Source organism: Borostomias antarcticus (assembly GCF_949987555.1).
Source record: "Borostomias antarcticus genome assembly, chromosome: 12".
NCBI classification, from domain to species: domain Eukaryota; kingdom Metazoa; phylum Chordata; class Actinopteri; order Stomiiformes; family Stomiidae; genus Borostomias; species Borostomias antarcticus.
Window position 1 is genome coordinate 5,426,299 of NC_140245.1, and position 23,146 is coordinate 5,449,444.

Consider the following 23,146-nt stretch of genomic DNA (forward strand, 5'->3'; position numbering starts at 1 on the left):
TCGCGCAGTAAAGACGATAGGAGCCCGTGCGCTCAGCAGGACGCGCGCTGATTGGTGGAATCAACCATGAAACAGGAGTCAAGGCTAGGTCTACTCGTTTTTAACACCGGGGTACGCAACTGTCCCTATGTGATCGAAACGAGTGTCCAGGCGCCCACGAGAAGAACTTGACCGGTATATCCGGGCTTATAAAACGTGTGTACCTACTAAAGTTATTTTTCTCTGTCCTAGCGCCAGTCAGGTTCATATCCTGTATTGATGGTGAATTTGAGACAGATTTGGATGAATAACACATTGCCACAGGCCTAAAGTGCTACTTATACACTCCTATTATAGGCCCAAAGTTTGTAATTATTGTCATGTTCTCAATTCTCTCTATACCTGGTCAAGTAGGGGTAGCCCTACTAGGACATTGTAGTATAGTGTGAATTAATTAGCCTAATGGCCTCCATAATCCCGTGGCCCTGCATTGGGCATAACCCTAACACATGGAATACGTCTCAAGGTCCAAACTCCACTTCATATCAGCGCAAAAACTTAAAAACAGCTTTCTGGTGGAGACAAAATATTGGAAATCAATAGTTCTGGATTCTAGGGGGTGGGTGGTAGAGAAGATAGCCTATAACCTGAGTCCAAACGTCCAGTAGAGCACTTCAGTAACTTCTACTTTGAGTCCTAACCTCCAGTAGAGCGCTTCAGCGAGCATGAAGCTCCTCGAGCATTTCAGTGCCTCTACTGACATCTACTGGTAGGTTCAGCTTACTGCAAGGTATCGAGCAAGCGTTTAATTGAAGGTTAGGAGTCATCTACCCAGTCCAGATTCCGATTTGTTTTAGGGGGGCAAGGAGGCCTGCAGCTACGAGGAATTTGTCTAGGTCTGTTGGTGCAATAGACATAGTGTAGCATAGTGCATAACAAGACAGGACAGAGCAAAATACAATAACAAAGTAACAAAATAAAATACACTATCTATCCATCCATCCATCCAGGCAGTGTCAGAGGTGGTCCTGGGCCTTGTTGATGAGGTCAGCTGCAGTCAGGAAGAAACTGTTTTTGTGCCTAGAGGTTTTGGTCCCCTGCCAGAGGGGAGTGGTTGACCAGTGTGGGAGGGGTCGGAAACAATCTTTCTTGCCTGCCTCAGGGCCCTGGTGGAGTGCAGTCCTGGGATGGGAGGTTACAGCCAATCATTCTCTCCTCAGAGCAGTTGGCAAACATTATTCTCTCTGTTCAAGTGTGACCCTACGGCAGCTAGTATCTAGAAGTATTCATAGAAACATCAAGAAAAATCCCATGCCAAGAAATATGAGTTGCCATCTTTTTATTGACAAAATAAAAATGGATGATATGACAAATGACACATTGTTGACAATACAGGCCACATTTTCATTTGGCTTAAACCAGACAAGAGGGACGGAATGAGTCCAGTTCTAACGCCATCATATTTCACATACTGTCTGTAGTTCTCATATCAACAGAACTAAATCCAGATGGCAGTTTCCATCTCACCGGCCAGTTGTCTGTTTCATCGCGTTTGAAAGGCCCAGTTGTCTCAGTCAGTTACCCAGCACTTGAGAAACAGAATATTTTTCAGGCAGAAGCATGGGACGCCCCTGCAGATACCAATGAGCAGCTAAATGCACTCAATAATGATCAAACCACAGCGAAGGCCTTGTATTGATTAGATCACAGACCTTAAGAATCACCTGTATGTTGAGCAGTTTCCTATTCTAGGATGATGACCAGAGATCATTTACCTTACACAGTAGCAGTGTAAACATATACTGTGACTGAGGTTGCAGATCTTGATCATTATAGTTCAGCTACGGGGAGACACTATTGATTACCAGTTAGAAGTCAGCCACCACCCTGACTGCTGGGCTAAGTAGCTGCGCTAGACAAACGCTTGGTCATCTATCTGTGTTGAGTACTACAGTTCAATAGTACAACAAAATTCAGCTGAGTTGGTGAGGAAGTGAACAGACTGTCCTGGTTAACAGCAGGGGGTAGAGTACACAGCTGATCCCACAGATTTCACTACCGAGTCTGACGGCCCAGGATGGCTCCTGGTACTGATAGGAACCTAGTTCTGGACCTTTTCTGAACCTGCTTTGGATATGTTCTGGACCTCTTCTGGGCCTGTTTTGGACATGTTTTGGATCTGGCTCCAATTATTCAGAACAGAGGGTACTGATGACTCGTCCTGATATCAGTCAGTCTGGACTGCAGCCCTGACAGAATACTACAGCTGATACGGAGAAAAACAGAGCAAGCATGATATTGATGAGATGATCAAACTGGGAAATCTAGAATACTTTTATGAGTGAATTCCATAAAATGAAATGCCATCTTTCAGCAACAAGGCTCACATGATGTAACACAAAATAAACATGTATAAAAAAAACAGTACATGTTGCAACAGTTTTAAGCAACTTGTACAGAAACGCTGTCTTCAAATGACAACTGATGATCATTCACAACCGCAAACTACAGCATAGTAATCCAGGGACCCACCCAGGAAAATAAAACGCTATACATGGTATTTATGTCCATGTATTATAGCACTAGATAGGTGTACCTAATAAAGTGGCCACTGAGCATATACACACATATAAACATCCTCAACATTATTAAAGAACTCTCAACTGTACAATATCTGCAATTAGAATCGTTAAGCAAAATACCATTTTGCATACACAGTAATACTACTCTATATAATACAGGATGAAAATATCCACAGCAGGAAATCCTAAACACAAGCCCAAACAGGCCACAAAAATAAATGTCAGTTGGAAGCTTCTGTTAGGGAAAGATGAGAGAGGAAGGGGGGGGGTGTCGGCGCCATCTTCAAGAAGTGGTGTTGGTTTCACCAGTAGATGTGTAAGTGCCTGCAGCTCACCAGTAGGTGTGTGATGTGTGTAGAGCAGGTAGCTCAGGAGGCAGAGCGGCTGGCTGGGGATCACAAGGTCCCCGGTTCGATCCCGGCATTTCCTTGAGCAAAACACTGAACCTAGTACTGTACCTAATACTGTTGCCTCACAGCCAGAAGGTCTCCGGGCCTTTCTGTGCCGAGTTTGCATGTTCTCCCCGTGTTCACGAGGGTGTCCTCTCAAAGAACACAGCATGAAAAACATGCAGGAGAACAGATGCTCTTCAGTCCGGTTCCTGATCAAGACCTGGACTGAGCACTCGGACTTGGTCCCCGGGCGCCATGAACGATGGCTGCCCACTGCTCCTGGCTGCCCCTGGAGGACGGCTTGGATGGGAGAAACCCAGGGAACAATTTCCACCGGCGACCCTCGAAAATTGCATGTGTGGATTGTGTCGCCGCTCACTGTGTGGCCGAATAAAGACCCCTCCCCAGGTCCTGTGATTATGTACCCCAGCCAGCCAGGCAGTAGTCTAGTGCACTCAGAGACCACATGCTCTACCTGCAGTACCTCATCACACCACTAGAGGTCTTCGGCAAATAGTGTGATATTCGGAGCCGACTGTTAAAAAATATTGAAATGATAGTCAGGTTTAACACAACTAAACCTACATATAACTTCACTGAGCTAAAGACCGTCTGTCTGTCTGTCTGCCTGCCAGCCTGTCTGTCTGTCTGTGTGTGTGTGTGTGAGTGGAACTGTCAGGCACCAGTGAGTAGGCCTGTCAGGCACCAGCTGAGCAGAAGAGCTGTCTGTGAGGACAGTGATCTGAGGCTTCGCTGTTCTCTTGGCCGGCCATCCTGAATGACCCGTCTGACCGTGAGCACTGTGACAGGAAGGTGACAGGAAGGTGACAGGAAGGTGCCTTCTTTATACAGGGTTTCCTTCACACACATTTCTACCAATTAACTTTCAAAACTTTTCCATAACCTTTCCATAATATTTGACCCCATTTCCATGACTTTATTTAGGTAGTATAGATACAGTAAGGCCTATATAATGAGTCTCTTACTCCAGTGTGTTATGCCTTAAGACAGGCAGTGTACTGTAGCAAAACTGTAGCATGGAATTTGGAGTGGAATGCCTTTGTGTTTGCACATATAGTTCACTTAAGTCCATTCCATACACCATGCCACATCTTTGCTACACCCCCGATCACAGGACATATAGAGCACAGGAGTCAGAGCCTCGTTATCGTACCCATACTGTCACTAATCTTGCATTGTTATTGGCTAAGCTTTTCAACGGTCAAGCAGCCTGTGCAGCGCAGCACTAGATTTGAAATGACAAGGAACACATTTCGCATAACGTTAGACATGTTTTGGGATTACTGAAAAGAGAACGGTGACTGGAGCGCTGCTGGTGTCCCTCGAACCACCGGTGCTCACGGAGGGGAATGTAGACCTGAAAGAGGAAACATCCAGGCACTCAGGATGCCAGCACACCTCGAGAAAGGCTTCATGCCGAAACATGTTGGTGTTTTTAATGTTAATATAGCCCAATGAAATAAAGGCTTTTTACTACTTTATCTAATCCATCCTGAGTGCCTGGATTTTTGCTTTTTCACGTTTTGGGATTATTCTGAACATATTTTAAATAGCCCAAAATTGTGTTTGTTTTTTTCTCTCCACAAAACATTCAGTTAATTCCTTGCCAGGAATTCCATGACCGCAGGAAGCCTGTTTATAACAACTCATTGTCCAACCACACCGTCCCCCGTCCAGGCTCGGGTTACCAAGGCAACGGAGACGTCCCAGTGCAGAGGTGCTAGGAGCAGCTGAGGCTGCTGTGGTCGCCATGGTTCCTCTGTGCTGCTGTGGTGATATTTATCGGTTCACACTAGAGCTGATGATCCTGGCTGCTTCCAGGCTCCGCCCTCAGATTGTCAAGACTGGTCTTTCTCACAGACACAGACTAGTCACTCTCTCCGACTCTTTTTTTTAAGGCCATTGCTTTTTTCGGTCTTGTTCTCTCCAGAGACATGTCCTGTTTAACAGGAAGCACTGTAGAAAACGATCCCTCTCTTCCTCCTCCTCCCAGACTAGCGCCCCCTGGAGGGACTAGCAAGCAGGGCAGGGTGGTGGTGGTGGAGGTGATCTAGGAGAGGGAGCTTCTCTAGTCAGGGCCCACTAGACTTCAGTCCTTCGGCCACTTCCTGTCCCGCCTCCCCTCCAGACAGGAAGTGTGTGTCCATGGCTAGCGGCGGAGCAGGTAGACGACCAGCTCGTAGGTGGACATCATGATGGCGGTGTTGGGTATCTGTCTGACCAGGTGTGTGGTCAGACCTCGGTACAGCGCCCGGTAGCCCTCCTCCCTCGGGACGGTCAGCAGCGTCTGGAAAAACGACCGGTACTTACTGCCCTCCTCACGAAGCCGCGTACGGATCACCTCTGGGGACAGAGCAGAACCAGTTAGAACCAGTCAGAGCCAGTTAGAACTAGTCAGAACCAGTTAGAAACAGACAGAGCCAGTTAGAACTAGTGAGAACCAGTTAGAAACAGACAAGCATTATACAGACAGGTACAGGAGTATGGGTGGGGTTAGGGTTAGGGTTAGGTGTGTGTGAGTCAGGTGTGTGTGTGTGTGATTCAGGTGCGTATGTGTGTGTGTGTGTGAGAGTCAGGTGTGTGTGTGTGTGTGTGTGTGTGCGCCTCATACCGTGTGGGTAGGCTATGGAGGTGGCGCATGTCTTCGAGGTAGCGGCCGCTAGCATCATCCCCATGAAGTCGGAGGCGTCCTTCGTGTTCTCGTCCTCGTCGTCCAGCACGGCAGCCTGAGCCTTGTTCTCTTGCAGGCGGCGCTTGATGCTCTCGTAGATGACGAAGTGGATGACGGTCTCCGAGATGCCGGCATAGGAGGCGGACATGCCCCGGTAGAACCCACGCACGCCGTCTGACTGGTACACCCGCCTCACGCACTCCACAGCGTTCATACGGCGCTCGCCGCGGCTCCTGGAGGAGGGGAAGGGGGGTCAGGTGAGAGAGTGTCCAGCAGGGGGAGGAGGAGCAGGGAAGAGGTAGGGAGAGGAGGGGGGAGGGGGGGGGCGGAGGTAGGAGCTTACCTGGCGTCCAGTTGCAGGCGGGTCTTGATCAGCCAGATGGGATTGGTGGCCGTGATGGCTGTGAACCCTGGGAAATAAGAGTTCAGAGGGTCAGACAGGAAGTAGGAAGTGACACAGCATTTAGGACACAGGCTACAGGTCTACCAGTAGCAGAGGGCTGTGTCAGCAGTAGAAACAGCTTCAGCCAGCTCAGGCTGCTAACCGTACAGGGTTCGGGTAGATACCGTTTACTAACTCTACAAACTCATCTCATTCAGGACAGAAATGAAATGAGACGAGTGACATAAAAGGTCCAATTAGCTCTCTGGGCTGTGAGTGAGTCCTGCTGATGGGCTCCACAGAACTCAGAGATACCAAACTGTTTTTTCTCTATGTACTCTAGTTCTAGAGCGTCCATCTCATCTGAGTCTTCCCATAAGACCTGACACGTTGAATCATGAAAAATGCCAGTTTGAAAAACTGTTGACGTTCCAAAAAGGCGTTTATCACCGATAGTTTAATTCAAAAACAGGTAAAACCCGTCGGCGCCATTGTATCTGAACCTGGCCTGACTGACTGCGCCACTGAACGGACCGGCCACTGACCGGTCCCGGGGTTACGCAACCCGGCTCACATCAGCCGTCATCACGCCATCTCATCGACACGGAGATATGCGTGTGTTTGTGTGTTGTATCTGGCGTGTAAACATGTTGTGTCTCCCTGAGAGACAGCCGTCGGACCCGGGAGGAGGCGTGGCGGGGGCCGAGGAGACAGGAGGCTCTGATTGGCCCAGCCTCAGACAGGGATTAGTATGACCGTATTAAAGGTGTTCTATCTGTGGATGGTCCGTTCCTCTAAGGAATGTTGAAATCCGACAGAGACTGATCCTCATCCAGGATTAACCCTTTAATGTCCGAGCAACACCCCACTGCTACTAGTTAGGGGCACGGTGGTGAGTAGTATGGGTAGGTCATGGTCTTCTTTCTTTATGGGTATCTGAACTACGAGGGTTAGAGTTATTCTATTATGAGAGCCAAGATGGCGGAGAGTTTGTTCACAACATTGCTTTATAATAGGATATCATGTTGCATCAAAGACTGTGGGTGGCTGCAGGGAGTGAGACCAGCAGAGAGAGACCGGCGTGGGAGATGGTCCTGTGATGTGAACTGTATGGCTCTACTGTATATAGGTCAGTCGGCAGAGACAGCCTACAGGTGAGAGAGAGAGAGAGAAAGGGAGAGAGAAAAGGAGGCGGAGACGTGTGACGTTATGTGTGCCAGCTCTTATGTACAGTACTGTTATGTATGTAAAGTAAACATATCCCTGCTCGAGTTTCCTACCTGCAGGGGTTCGACCTATATTTTTATACCGTGCTGAAAACCAACAGCTGGAGCACCACCCTCCTCCCCTCCCTCCTCCCTCCTCTCCTCCCCTCCCTCCCTCCCTCCTCTCTCCTCGGGGAGGAGAGTGACTGTGCAGAACTGTGAAGGCTAGAGAGCTGCTATTCCATTGCTGATAAATCATAGGATGACTGGACCCAGTGACTTAAGACTTGCTAATTAGTTACCGTCTACCAACTACCAGTACTTCAAAGGAGTAGTAGTAACTACTTATAGTTAAAACACCAGTGTTCACTGGCCACGTTCCGCTGTGAGTCACACAATTAAACGACTGACGAATATCTAATATAATATTTCCAGCGTCTGTCCTTGTCTGTTAATGTCTGTCCATCTGTGTCTGTGTACCAGGGTATCAGAGTATGTGGGTGAGAGGTCAGCAGCAGCTGCAGTCTGCTGTAGAAGTGATAGGTAACCATATCCTTTCCATTCTGGGTAACTGGGTGAAACATACAGCCCCCCTCACCCAGCTATGGTAAAGACTATCTATCTATAGTCCCCCGATCAGGTCCCGTGTGTGTTATGTGGGGTTAGAGAGCAGTCATGCCATAATGCATCCGGCCGTCATCGGAATGGCACGGAATGGCATTTTGCGCGTGTCAGCGTCAGTTCTGACATTCCTGAAATAGCTAGTTGCTAGGTTACTAAGCACAGAGACGCGTGGCAGTGTAGCTGGGGTTCATCTCAAGTATCCCTGCTCAAGGCCACGCTGGCTATTTTCTACAGTACCTGCCTGCCACTGAGAACCATCAACATTAACAATCCTTGCTTTTATTTGCAGAATTATCATCAACATTTATTTTTCCTGGCAGCTGGCTGCCATTGGTGTGTGAATGTGTGTGTGAATGAGAGGCCACTGTAAAGCACATAAAAGCGCTATATAAGTGCAGTCCATTTACCTTTACTATTTATACATCAATATATCCTATAACTCATAGTTATACATGGTAACCCAGCAACAAACTATTTCAGGGAGACGCTTAGAGGCGTTAGAAATGCCTTTCTGATGAGGCCTGGACACAGCCTCAGGTCACCATGCAGGGTAGCCCTTTCAGTCCTGTTGTCACATGCTCGCTCATGCCAGACAACAGTCCTTTCACCCTCCATTCACTTCGCCATCAAAATAAATAGGTGTCGGCCTATTTAGGAAAGGCGCTCATATTTACAAGTGTCAGATAAACATGAAACTTAAGCAACCAAATGCTGGGTTTTGAAGCCTCGGCGCTACCATTAAATAACTTATTCAGACGCGTTCTGTCCGAGTGAATTTATTTTTCCGAGGTAGTCTTCTTCTGTGGTGGTGGCGGTCTCTTTGAAGCTTCAAAACACCGCCACCACCACAGAAGAAGACTACCTCGGAAAAATAAATTGTTTATCTGACACTTGTAAATATGAGCGCCTCTCCTAAATAGGCCGACACCTATTTATTTTGACGGCGAAGTGAATGGAGGGTGAAAGGACTGTTGTCTGGCATGAGCGAGCATGCGACAACAGGACTGAGAAGGGCTACATGCAGGGCAGAACTGGTGCTCTGATAGTCCTGCCCCGACCTGCCCCGCTCCCCCCCCGACCTGCTGACCCCTCCGCTATGAACCTCTGGATGGAGACAACGGCATAATCAGCCGGTCAGCTGCCCCGCCTTGCCCCGCCCCTCAGATCCCTGTTGGTGAGGTCAGGGTGACTCTCCGGGACACGGATGACGAGGTTTGCGGTATCGTGTCCTGTCTGCCTGAGTGCCGACGGTCACCATGCATGTTGGGTTTAGAGCACGAGCTGTTCATTTACAGGTCACAGTGCAGGGGGAGAGGGGGGGCAGTGTATAAGGACCGTACAGTTATAATACAGTATCAGGTCATCATTATGAGACACTAAACAGCTACACACCAGCATTAATACCAGGGAACGCTTTAAGAAGGAAGCGTCACAGACGTCATGTGACTAGTGTTGTTATAGCCCATGGGAGCCACTTCTATGGAACTCTGGTTCCCAGTGCAGCAGTGGTTCTAGAAGACCCCCGTGTTCTCCACGCTTCCTTCTTTAAATGTCCCTTGACTATCACTAGCTGTGAGCAACATAGCATCATCATAACCACTACCATAATGTAAATAAATTGACCATTATCATACCAGTGGTGAGAGGAGGTGGGAGGGGCTACCTGAGGTGTCCGCCCACCTGCCGGGGTCGCCCAATCGACTGGCCAGCGGACTGGGGTTCCTCCCCCTACAGGTTAGACACCCTGGGGCTGTACACTACACACACACAAAAACACACACACCTCTGATGCGCCGACACACACGCACATGCGCAGCACACGCACACACTAGAGCTGCACAATTAATCACGTATTAATCGGACGTGATTTTGGCCTCTGCGATATACTAATCGCAAAAGTACCCGTGATGATTGGGCTACAGAACTGTAGCTACTACTTAGGTAGGCTATGCTAGCTAGGTTATAGTTACTGGATAGCTACAGTGCTAAAGTTATTATATCACACATCCTTTTATCCCCACAAGCACAATATAACAATGTAAAAAACGCTAAAATGGCTAAAATGACCCTACTGTAAATGTTGGGTCCCACAATTCATAAGACCGAAACCTACGTCCGGTCATTCGCGATAAGGGTAATTCTGAGATTTTAATGCTGATTAAGCATTTATTTATATTAGCAAAGATGATGAAGGTCAGATGACCGAAATGTTGTTATCAATAAATGTATCTTTAACTCCCAGTGAAGAAGACAGAGAGCGGAATTTCTTTATTCTACTAAATGCTGACTTTATTGCAAAACGCCATCAGTGGACCTCGAAGCACAGATACTGTGCAAGTGTAGAACGACTGTTGCAGAACCTCCAATCACCTTGTTTTTATGCAAGTGGCACCACAGTTAATCGCACTTGATAATAATCACGATTACAATATCAGGCAAAATAATCGCAATTATTACTTTTTCTTATAATTGTGCAGCGCTAGCACAAATACAGACACACACACACACACACACATACCTCCTGACGGAGAGGGCCTAGGACAGTGTTCATAGCACCAGAACAGTTCAGCACTGGGAGCATCGTATGGAGACCAGGGGAGGGAAAGCACAGCCCAGACTTTGAGGATCTTGTGTGTCTGGTTCTGGGACAGCCAGCCAGCCAGGGGTGGGTTAGTGAATGGAGGTGCTGGAGGAGGGGGAGGTCTCTGTCTGTCGGTCTGTCAGTCTGTCTGGCGGGCTGTCTGGCGGGCTGTTTGGCTGGCTGGCTGGCTGGCTGGCTGGCTGGCTGGCTGGCTGGCTGGCTGACTGGCTGACTGACTGACTGACTGACTGACTGACTGACTGGCTGACTGACTGACTGACTGACTGACTGACTGACTGACTGACTGACTGACTGACTGACTGACTGACTGACTGACTGACTGACTGACTGACTGACTGGATTACTGGGAAGGTGGATGTACAGACAGCGGCAGCTGTGTGGCTCAGTCAAACTCTCAGGAGAACACGTCTCGGTGGTTCAAACAGCCACAGAGCTAGCTGACTGTGAGACCTGCTCTCCAAGATGTCTGTCTTTACTTACATGATTAGACAACTATCATACAATGTTTATCAAGATTTAATATCATTTTAATGTCTAGTTTAAACTGAAAGTGACTGTACAAGATACTGTGTGACCTGTGTGATACACTAATGTGACCTGCTGATACTACAGACAGAATGGTACAACAGTTCTGAGACTAGTTTGATCCTGAAAGTCTTCAGCTGTGCTTTAAGACAAACCATCTGTTGCTGCTATTATATAACAACCACAGAGGAAGGGTAAGAGAGTTAGCTCTAACACACAGTTAGCTAGCATCTAACAGAGCTAGCAATAACGGTTAGCTAGCATCTAAAAGAGCTAGCTCTAACACAGTTAGCTAGCATCTAACAGCTAGCAATAACACTCAGTTAACTAGCATCTTACAGAGCTAGCTCTAACTCAGTTAGCTAGCATCTACCAGAGTTAGCTCTGACCCATAGGGTAGCATGTAACCTTAGCATGGCCTGGGTCAACAGCTGGGCTTTCACATCAGGCTGCTCTGTTCTGATGGAGCAGAACCACCACTCCTCCCCTCGGGCCTCACCCTCGGGGCCTCACCCCCATCCTCCCCAACCCCCCCATCCCTCCATCCCTCCCCTGACAGAAAAGCTACAGCATGTTCCCATCAACTGTCTCTAACCAAAGGTGAGTGTAGGAAGAGCCCCCAGTGTATATAGATTGACAGGTAGATTAAACACACACGCAGACACAGGCACACACACACACACACAAACACACACAGCAGAGGGGTAGTAGTACAGTGTGTTACCTGCTAGTCCAGCCGACACCATGTGCACCTGTGTGGAGTCTGGCTCTAATATGGCGTTCAGCTGCTCCTTGGCCGAGGAGTACGCAGCAAAGTAGATCGCTCTGAGGAGACAGGAGGGGGCAGGATGTCAGATACACCAGACAGATACATACAGCTCTGTGAGGTGTTCCACCTAATGGCTCCTGGGAAGGCCTGTTATAGATTTATTCTAATAATTAATAAAAAGAGTAGTCGAGAATGCCACGGTTCATCTTTGCAAGTCCAAGCTGGTTAATTTTATTCCAAATAGTTTACGAGTTTGCAAAGTCGGGCTCAAAGAGAAAGGAACATCAACCAAGAGCAAGGATTGTCATGAAAACAGAGCATTATATAAACAGCGTGGGTGTGATTATACCTGCATATGCAAATACTTCACTAGGCAATTATCAGTGAGTAGGCTAGGTCAGAGGGTCAACAGCGAAGTGAACATATACAGAGATCAAAGATAGTTGGGAGGAATGGACCCCTGGTGAGGTCTCCTGCCATAAAGCATTGTTTAGGCCTGGGGATAATGGGGTCACTCACTTTATAAGACAGGCCTATGACAAAGTCTTGAGCAGAGAATACACTCATTTGAATTTATCTATTACAGGCCCCCTGCCCCCTCGTGACTAGCTCCTTCCCACTCTGTCGTCAGCTGTCCCCATCCAGCCAACCCCTCCCCTTTTTTATCCTTGGCTCTCTGCATTCTGTCTCCCCACCTCTGCTTTGCGGCATTCTCTATGAGCCTGTTCTGCTAAGTGCTTACTGTGCTTTGTTATATGATTCACTTAAATATCATATTAGAGACTACAGGGATAGCTAATACATAATGGCCTACCATGTAGGCAACTTCTCTGTAACTATTTGTGCACTCTACTATAAGTCATGTCTCCCTTATGAAGTATTTAGCCCATGTTTACTGCTCTGTAAATGTTCTTAGCCAATAGACAAACATTTTCCAGGAGCTTGCTTGCTAGTCTCGTTGAGAGGTCAGGGAAGAATTTTTACAGCTCACTTTTCTGGCCCTCGGGTGAAACTGTTTTTTTTTATATTCCTCTGGAATATGTAGGGGTGGGACCAATACCCACTCCCTCATTGGTCTCTGTAAAGCACATTTTGTTGCCTCTGTGTATGAAATGAGCTATACAAATAACGTTTGATTTGATTTGTGTGTGTATGTGTGTGTGTGTGTGTGTGTGCGCATGTGCCAAATTGGGTGTGTCTTCTGGAGAGTGTCTGAGCATGAGCATTGCCTCCCAGTGTCTGTGTTTCTGTTATGTAAAGGCTGGGTCTCTGTGATGATGACATAAGCCGTGTGTGTGTGTGTGTGTGTGTGTGTGTGTGTGTGTGTGTGTGTGTGTGTGTGTGTGTGTGTGTGTGTGTGTGTGTGCGTGCGCGTGTGTGCATTAGTGCAGATGAGAAGCTGATTGGCCTGCCCACCAAACCCTCCTAAGCAGCATCAGCAGCCTCCAGCACCACAGGAACACACACGCTGTCAGAACCTCTCCACTGACAAGAGCACAGCTGGGATGTTACGACTCCTCCTGTCTGCTAGGATATGCTGCAGCTCCCAGCCCAGGAGCTGAGGGAGAGACATACGGTAGAGAGAGACCCTGCAGCTAAAACAGGCTAGCTAGGACTCTGTGGCCCTGGAGCTGGGTTAAAGTAAGAGAGGAAAAGGCAATAAGGGCAGAGAAACAGATGAAAGAGAAAAGAGAGAGAGCAAGAGAGAGAGAAAGAGAGAGAGAGAACCACAACAAACAGTCATGGTACAGTGCAGGAAGTTAGGGCGTACCTAGATGGAGCCACTCCCACCAGGTTGGGTCCCAGCCCTCTGAAGAGCGAACGAGGTCCCTCTCTCTCCAGAATCATCCTGGGGTGGGGGTGAGACAGATAGAGAGAGACAGAGAGAGAGGGGGGTGGAGGAGGAGGGGGGGCAGAGAGAGAAGAGACAGAGTTTAATTTAACATGGTTATAACATTACAGAAATATACAAATGGTTGACACATCTAGCATCACAGCCCAGGTCTTCTCGTCCTCTTTGTAGAGCTAGTAACTGGTACCAGGCTCTGGGACATCAGGCCTGTTCTAACTACAGCTCTAGCCTGACTCCTGGCACATACAAGATGGCCCGGGTTAAACACCGGCCTCATTTATAAACATTGCGTAGAATCCACGTAACTAAGTTAGCTTAGCTAAGTGATTACTAAAATATACGCACAAAAAATCTCCGATTTATAAAACGCTGCGTATCACAACCCATGTTCACTCAGGCATGCCTACGCCAGCTGCCCTTTATAAATCACAATCAACACTTAACTTGGCGCACGTGAACGCGCGTTCTGATCACACCCCAATTAACGCCCACAATTGCCTATAAATGGTCAGTGATACGCCCCTAATACATATGCAACGACAATGGAGCCGAGTGCAAAAGGCAGAAAGAGAAAGATACATTTTACCGATGCGAGGTGGAGGTATTGGTCAACGAGGTAGAGACGCCGCAAAAGTATCTTTTCGGAACGATGATTTCACATGTGCACGACTGATAAGAGCACCTGTTAGGCCTGAGTGGTCTGTTAGATAATGAATTATCTATCATGCAGGCTATATTGGCATTCGTTTAGTGCGGTAGGCCTTATATAGGTGGCTGCTTATATCCAAACTGATAATCATTATAAGCCTATAGTGTTGTTGCATGGGTAATGGGGTTTGGATCTATATTGCACGTAATCTAATGCTTCACAGGGTGGCCCATGAATAAAATGCCTAACTTATCAATGTATAAACGGGTCAATTTACAATGACATCCATAACAATGCAAACATGTAGGCCTATAGTGACTACTTAAGGCAAGTATCCCCAATTTAACTGTACGACAGATCTGAGGGTTCTTTGCAGCAGCCAATTTGTGTATTTTCCGGGATATCATGCATTTCACATACTTTCTCAAAACATTCTGTAGGCATATAGAAGCTGCGTGTTCTAATGGATGTTGCGGGATAGCCAAGCACATATTAGAACATCTGTGCCAAGTACCGGCATATCCAAGGCCCCGTGCGTCATGGCCTACTATAATCCAGCTATATCAGTGCCTGTATCGAGGTCTTGTAAATATATGGGGTCCATGGATGAGTTTCATGTGATTCTATAAAGCGTAATTATAGCTACACACATGACGATTCGTCATTCATATTAATAATCTAACTTGCTCCCTTGTGTTCTTACAACTTGGAGACGCATCACCTATGCGCTGTTTTGCGCACAGCTAATTCTACCAAAGCGGCATGTGAGCATTGGGATGACATGCGTTTTTAGGCCCACATTCCTCGTATGCCTGCTACATGACAATCATAAGACAATATGAGGATATATGATGATGTACAATATAACCTAATGTAGCCTACAGTTGCCAGGACATTTCCATTCACCGCTCAACATCATTGTAATTGCGGCTTGCCTCAGTGGTCATTCGGGTTTACATAAAAGCCTAATCAAATATAGGCTATAAATACATAAATACATTAACGAATGAATAGGTGGATAATTAAACATACGAATAATTAACTAAATAAATGATTAACTGAATAAATATACTTCAACGCCGAATGCAACATTTGTTTGGTGCGGTATAGGCCTTATAGTTGTAGGCTAACGACATACGGAATCATTACTATGATAAGCTATAGGCTCGTGTCGTGTTGTGTTATCAACGTAATGTGGCTTTTATTCATAGGCTACTGCCCGTGATACTTCTCGGGATAGCCTATAAATGAATAGGCCTACAACATAACATTATATTATGACACAAATGGGTAAATTCACAGACACATCCAAAGCAATGCCGACATTATTTCGTGATTAGGCTACGGTGGCGATTGATTCCGTTTAAACTGTGTGACACATTGGAGGGTTTCTTGCAGCGACCGATGTATTTATTATTCAATATGTCATGTGTTTCGCAGACTTTCCCGAGTTTCATCTCTCTGCCATCGGAGTCGCGTTTTCCCCTCTCTCCAGAAACGTGCTTATCGTAGTTAAAGGAGGGTCGACGTGTGCGTAGAGTTACGCACACCTTCCGCCAACTTATCGCTCAGCTTGTTTTTTATAAATACCGAAAGTTGCGTAGAAAGTTGCTCAGCATGGGTTACGCACGCTTTTGTACTTACGCAACGTTTATAAATGAGGCCCTTCAAGGACTCAGAGATGGCCCAGATTAGACGCCGCCAGAGGCCTATACTACGAAGCAAGTTAGACATATCCAAGATAACTTTTAGTTAGCTCGCTTGACTAAGCCAAACAACCGCAATCACTGGTCACACCGGTGGTTACCAACTCATTAACTCAGACCGGATATTCCCAATCTAGCTATGAGCGTGTTCACGGTAAAAGGGGTGTGTTTGTACGACATGACCACAAACCATCGCAAACGTTGACAAAAGGCAAACAGACCGTGGACGGCAAGCACACATGACCAATATAGATCTGTCCACTTGAGCATATTTTACACAAGAGGAGCAAAGTACATTATTATAGAAATATGAACAATACAGATATAACCCATGCAAAAAGCAACACAGGAAAGATGGCAAAATATTGCAGACTGTGTGAATGCGTATTTAGGCTTATCACTGCCCCATCGTGAACGCACAGTAGGGGGCGCGCCGGTGGCTCATCGGGTTGAGGCGAGTTCCACTTAAAGGCTGGTGCTTATTGCAGCAGTCCGGGTTCGAATCTGACCCGGGCCATGTGCTGCATGTCCTCCCACTCTCTCTCCCACCTTTCCTGTCAATCTACAACATAAAAGGTATTTCTCTTTGTTCCTAGGAAAGGGAGAATGAGTAGGTTGATACATCAACAATAATAAAGACATTTTTTGCTTGGTTCTCCGCATCATCCACAGCCAACATGAAACTGCCTGTCGGCAATAAAACTGCAGCCTGCAGGACTGTAAACGCATGATGACTTCACTGGCGAAATATGTCTCAAGCAGCTGACAAACACAAGCATTCCGCTGACTATCAGTATCTTTCATATGATATGCTCGTCAGCGAAATCAAAAGGGGGCTTTGTCACTCTAAGACATCTTCCTAAAAGAACAGTGATGCAATTTTTCCAAGTGAACTGATTGGTCACCAGGAAGTGCTTCATATGTTTTGATCTGTAATCTAGAACATAACTACATAAGTCACCATGGTGATATAGCACGGTAAAAAGTGAACCACGGTTATAACACTGACAACCCAGGGTTAAACTTGAAGGTATCATGCCAACCCCATAATGCCGCTTCGTAGTAAAGGCCGCAGTATAACTATAATGAGAAGACACCCGGGTACAGAGCTGGCCCAAGTTAAATGTCAGGCCACAGAGTTGGCCCAATTAAGGCTCTGTAGACTCCTACAAGAAGCCTCTACTCTGGATCTGGCCTGCATCTCTCTCCTTCACTGTTGACCCAGTTTTCTTGGTTTTCTTCCCCGCTGTCCCCGCCTGTCCCTGCCTCTCTCCCTCTCTCTCTCCCTTTCTCTCTCTCCCTTTCTCTCTCTCCCTTTCTCTCTCTCCCTCCCTCTCTCTCTCCCTCTCTCTCTCTCTCTCCCTCCCTCTCTCTCCCTCCCTCTCTAGTGGTGTAGAGTTTCAGCTTTTCAAGGACACGGAGTTGGACCCAGAACTGCAGACTAGAACAACCAGGTCCAGTAACGAGACACAAGTCAGGAACCAGGCCCAGTGTGGCTGGGCAGAGGTCCATCAGAACCTCCAGTCCAGGCTGGAGCCTGCAGGGATATCTCCCAGGCTCCTCTCTGCACAGTCTGTCTGGTGGAGCCTTTCCGATGACCACCACAGAGACAGGATCCATCCCTGCGGAGGGCAACACGCTGTACCAGGAACCACATGATTCCTCTCTGGATAAACATGGCCACAGCAGGGAGAGCAGTCCTCTGTGCACATGACAGACATACCTGCAGAGAACAGCGTGTCCACCTCCAGAACTAACCAAGCACCATCACCCTGACCTCACCACCATCATCTGAACAACAACCCAAACACACACACCCAATCTACTTTGTCGAACAAATCGTCATGCCTAGAAAACTATAAATCACACAGCTTAGATAATTGCATTTGTATGAAACAGCACAGTGTGAACATTTCGATGTATAATATGTGTATGAGCTGTTAAAACTGTAGGAGTGCCAGTAGTTTACAAAATGTGTGAATATTTTTAAAGCAACAGCTGCCACCACTCTAAAAACATCCCGTTACTGAACATTCTACCAGCAATATCAATGGTACAAAAAATACTATTAAAAGTTAAATTACTAATAAACTATTAAAAAAATATACAAAATCTGAATAGAGTCGGGAAACAGCTAAACATCATGAACATTTTGAAGTTTGAATTACGTTTCTAGCACAAAGTATGAAGAAGTAGTTAAGGGCCAAAAAATGAGGAGAATAATAAAGAAAGAAATAGTGGGAATATCACAAGCTGGGCTAGCCCACCTAATGAGGGCCATTGTGATGTCTATCCATTGTAGAGCAAAGTCAAGTGCAGAAAAAGGCAACATAAAGCATCCATGCCAAATGTGTATTTCCATTTGTCAATTTGAATAGCCTATTTCAATAGGTATGTGGTAGATAAGAGATCAAAGTACTAGACACAAACCCAAGAGAACTAAAGCTGTGCTAAATGTCAGATAAGAAAGGGGGGCGTTTTCTCTGATCTGGTCTCTGATTACCGTTGGCTACTCTCTCATAGTCAAACATAGCCAGTCGGTCAGAGCACAACAGCAGGGCGACATACTGTACCAAAAGGCCTGTCCTTATTTGTCATAGGCTAGACTTTATGTACCGTCGTTACATAATGCGGTTGCTGAACATGAAGAATGGATACCCTACCCTAGTCTTTCCCGTCACTCTTCAATTAGTAAACGGACACGAGAAATTGAAGCAAATAGCCTAAACGCCAGGCATTTAATTACTTTATGAATAAATAATAGTAGAAAGTATACAAAAAGTATTTAAAAATAAAATGTCAAATCAAATCAAACTTTATTTATAGCCTATAGCTTCTGTATAGCTTATTTATAGCCTAACCCTTTCAACACAGAGGCAACACAATGCGCTTAACGAGTGACAGGACATGAAAGAAGTGGGGGAATACATACGGAATTCCAAAGCCTTCCTGGTCAGAACAATGCACTGTAGCACAGCTGATTTAGCGGTAGAGTCACACACACACACACACACACACACACTCATGCATATTTCGTCCAGACAGGAAGTGAGTCATCAGGTTGTCATTTAATCAGAAAAGGGAACAGTAGAGATCGGTAAATAGGCTCTACTAAGCTGTACTACAGGCAATAAAGACACTGGCTGATAACACTAACCCCAGGGGGAGAAGGCCAATCAGTGACCTTTACAGAGGGACGTGGCGAAACTCTAATCTCTAAAACCTTCCTGATAACACCGTCATTATGTTTGTGTTTTCATTATTCTGCCTTTGATCATTTAAATTTAGTTATAGCGTTGTGGATGCCGGCAGTCATGTTATCACACGATGTCCTGTCCTGTTCTGTCATAGGGTACTTACTTGAGACAGTGTAGGGGCCCGGGCGGGGCCATGCGAGCCACTCCCGCACCGTTGACCGTGCTGAGCTGCACCTCAGAGATGTAGAAGGTGACGGAGGAGGACTGTAGCCTGGTCTTCACCACCTCCAGAGGGCACGTCAGAATAGCCCCGACCGTTCCCCCGCATCTGGGAGAGGGAGTTTAGTTTTAGTTTCTTTATTCGACAATAGAAACATTAAAACCACAATGATCTACATCAATAGGGAGAGAGGTGGGAGAGGTAGAGAGAGAGAGGGACAGAGATGGCGGTGCAAGAGATGTCTGTCATTGTCGAAAAAGCAGGTCATTCATACACAATAAAAACCAAGACCATTTAAAAACTCAAAGCAACCCCCCCATTCCAAAATTGGGTCTAATGAAAGAATGCTGATTAAATCAAGTCCAATAAGGTTTCAATGACAACTTAGAACAAGAGACCAGAGTCAAACACTCTGATGTGGATGAGAAGTAGGCCAGCAGCTACTATTTCTGAGGACTCTTGAACTACAAAGATGCTGTACTGATGTATTGTATAAACTACTGTACACGCCACTCTCCTCTGAGACCAGACTGTATCTGGGTCAGGATGTGCAGACTCACGTGTGACCCCGTGTGACCCCGTCTCACACGTGATCATTGGCACAGTCAGATTGATATCAGTTAAACTGGATAACCATCACCTAGTGACCTGGACTTGCATGAGTCATGACTGTAAGTAGCCACGTGTAAACAACAGATAAATCTTGGTACTGATGTCTTATAGGCTATGACAGGCTATGGTCGGCTAAGTTAGTCTACGGTGGACTATGTAGGTTATGGGTAAACTATGGCAGGCTATGTTAGGCTATGTTAGTCTATGGTAGCCTAAGGTAGACTATATGGCAGGCTATGTTAGACTATGGCAGGCTATGGTAGCCTAAGGTAGACTATATGGCAGGCTACGGCAGGCTATGTTGGGCTATGGTAGCCCATGGTATACCATGTGGGTTATGTAGGTTATGTAGGCTACAATAGACATGTAGGCTATGTCTGGCTGCTAAAGAGGTATGCCTTGGCTACTAAAGTGGGTTACTATTACACCTGAGAGATGGTATTTAAACAAGGTCTGCCACTCAACACCAGCCACAATGGCACAGCTAGCTATGATCAATGAGACTCGCTGTCAGAACGGCCCACTAACACCTGCTAGCTCTCTGTGGGTCAAGTTTTAGAGTGCTTGTAGTGGGATGCATGGAGTATATGTGTGTATGTGTGTGTGTGTGTGTGTGTGTGTCGGTGTCAAAGAGGCCATTGCTACACCCCCTGCTCTCCCTGACTATATTTACGCTGTCTTTCAAATGACCGACCCACGTGAGTCAAGAATGACCTTTGGCCCAGTTTCAGGGGGCTAGGCTGCTGCTGCCTGTGTGTAGACTACTGTCAGTGTATTGCTGCATTCGTGAAACACTCTCTCAACTCTCTCACTCACAACTTCATTGACCTTCCGGATAATACCATAATTATGTTTGTATTTTGATTATTCAGCCTTTGACAATTTTAGATATATCATGGATGCAGACGGTCATATTGTCATATCGTGCCTTGTTCTGTTATAGGTTACTTAGAAAAGCTTTGATTGATTGATTGATTGATAGGTTACTTAGTAGGTACTTACTTGAGACTATTTCCTGCTGCCTTTCAAGGGGCAGCCTGACATCGAGTCAGGGATGACCTTTGGCCTAGATTCAGGGGATAGGCTGCCTGTGTGTGTGTGTGTGTGTGTGTGTGTGTGTGTGTGTGTGTGTGTGTGTGTGTGTGTGTGTGTCTGTGTGTGTGTGTGTGTGTGCGTGCGTATGTGTGTAGGCTACTGTTGGAAAGTCTATTGCTGTGTTCATATGCTCCTCGGATGCTCCGATATGGGTTCAAATTGATGTCAAAAGTATTTTTACTATAGGAAAAGAAAGCGCAATCGTAAAATATATCGTAGTAGCTTCATTTCATTTTGCTGAATGTTAAAGCGAAAAAGTCAAGTTCAATATTGACATGCGACATAACTACAGATTACGATTCTGTTTTTCTCGGTCTCGGGGTTTTGGCATGACACCTGTCCAGGTATATAGATTCCTGCGCCACACATGTGAAGAATTTGTCTATAGCCTAAGACGAGGTGTGCTGTTATCGGGGGGGGGGGGGGGGTATGAATGGTTGCAAGTCAACAAAACGAGTTACCGCTAGTCTTTCTATCTGGCTGGTTGGCTTGGTCTGTAAAAGGACTGCACGATTCGATTTCATGGGTCTCGGCTCGTGCAGGATACAGAAGCAGCACGCGCGACAGGGAAAACGAACCCCTGACATAACATTTGACGTTATTTGACACGGGGCAAACCTTCTATATTAGCTATGTGCATTGCAATCGTATGTGTTGCTATTCCAAGCAAATTACATACTCACCCTCCGGCAAATAAATGAACCATGGTGTCCCTTTGCTGTCCCATTATCTAGCATTCTCCGCACCACCACTCCTCGGACTGCGGCAGGGGGGCAGTCGGTTGGTACAGATGTTGACGGTCGGCCCTCCTGAACACGATGTGCGTTTTTGGATACCGGCGGCGACGTCGACGATTCTGGATCCCGTTAAAACGATGTTTCACGTGATGCAGGAGGTTGTCGTCGTAGCGATACCGCTGAATCACTCGCGAGCCACAAGCCCCTCAATCGACACAGGCCCCTTCAACGAAGACGTATTTACAGTCGCTTTCCCATCCGCTAGCAGCTGCAGTGAGTGCCAGGCGGAATCGGTCGTAGTATTAAAGGCACAACCCCAGCCTAGAAAACAGAGGCTCTTATTGGCCAGTTCGCCTGTCTACATCAACGGTCTCCGCCCAATCACGCACCGTTCGCATGATCTGAAGAACGAAGCAGCACTGCCGTGTCCACTCAACTAGGGGACCTGGGAAAATTTAAAACCTAGGGGGCCTGTTGACTAACCCTAGTTTGGACAAATAATGATAACCTGTTATATTGATGAATTTATATACGTTATGGTTGCCTATGTGCAAGCCTGGTCAAGAGCATGTAGGCTAGCCTACCTACTCAGTCAGTCCAAGAGAACTTGGCTGCCTACAGTATAATGCCATATGATTGCAGACTTATAATGGTTGAGATTGGTGAACCCATTAATTGTATTATACTAACCTATCTTTCGATGGGTACCTTTGTGGGGGGAGGGGAGTACAGTAAGCTCAAGGAGGAGAGGAGGTCGATGAGTGTAACTGCCCAGGTCAGCTGATGACAGCTGAGGTTTGTAACAGCCATTAAGGATAAATCTGATTGTGTGATTGAATAACTGAGCAGAATGAATACATCTCTTGGTAATTCGGAGCTTAAAGTCATGTGCATATGTAACAAAGTTTAATTGGTTAGACTCACTCCTCAGTAGGCTAAAATGGCCTACCGTCCACCCGCGCCATTGAATTGCTAGCTTTTTGGTGGTGTAGCTGGTAGTGGTATTTATGAGAGGTGATCACATGTGTTTATAAGTTAGAGGACCTGGGTTAGAACCCAGTGTGGGCAAAGTGATGGTGTCAGCTATACTGTATAGGCCTACTGACGAGCGACGCAGTGACAGCTGTGACAGTGGTGCCATGGCCCGGATGCCCAGTTTAGGGGGGTGAGTGTACCAGAGCTGAATTGGTTACTTACTCCTCAGTATAAATACCGCCCACCTGCACCATCAAATTGCTAGCGTTTTGGTGGCATAGCTGGTAGCAGTATTTATGAGAGGTGGTCATGTGTGTTCATAAGTCAGAGGACCCGGTTTAGAACCCAGTG

General features: G+C 46.6%; 1 protein-coding gene across 1 annotated transcript; it reads right to left on the reverse strand.

Annotated features, from left to right (window-relative positions):
- Window positions 1-1,309: 1,309 nt before the first annotated feature.
- On the reverse strand, window positions 1,310-22,077 carry LOC311316229 (solute carrier family 25 member 36-A-like). Its single transcript, XM_084447049.1, has 7 exons — window positions 21,767-22,077; window positions 19,320-19,484; window positions 13,524-13,601; window positions 11,708-11,808; window positions 5,989-6,055; window positions 5,586-5,878; window positions 1,310-5,317 (listed from the first exon to the last, which is right to left on the reverse strand). The coding sequence occupies exons 1-7, from the start codon at window positions 21,808-21,810 to the stop codon at window positions 5,124-5,126; spliced, it is 942 nt and encodes a 313-aa protein (XP_084303175.1). The 5' UTR covers window positions 21,811-22,077; the 3' UTR covers window positions 1,310-5,123.
- Window positions 22,078-23,146: the final 1,069 nt, after the last annotated feature.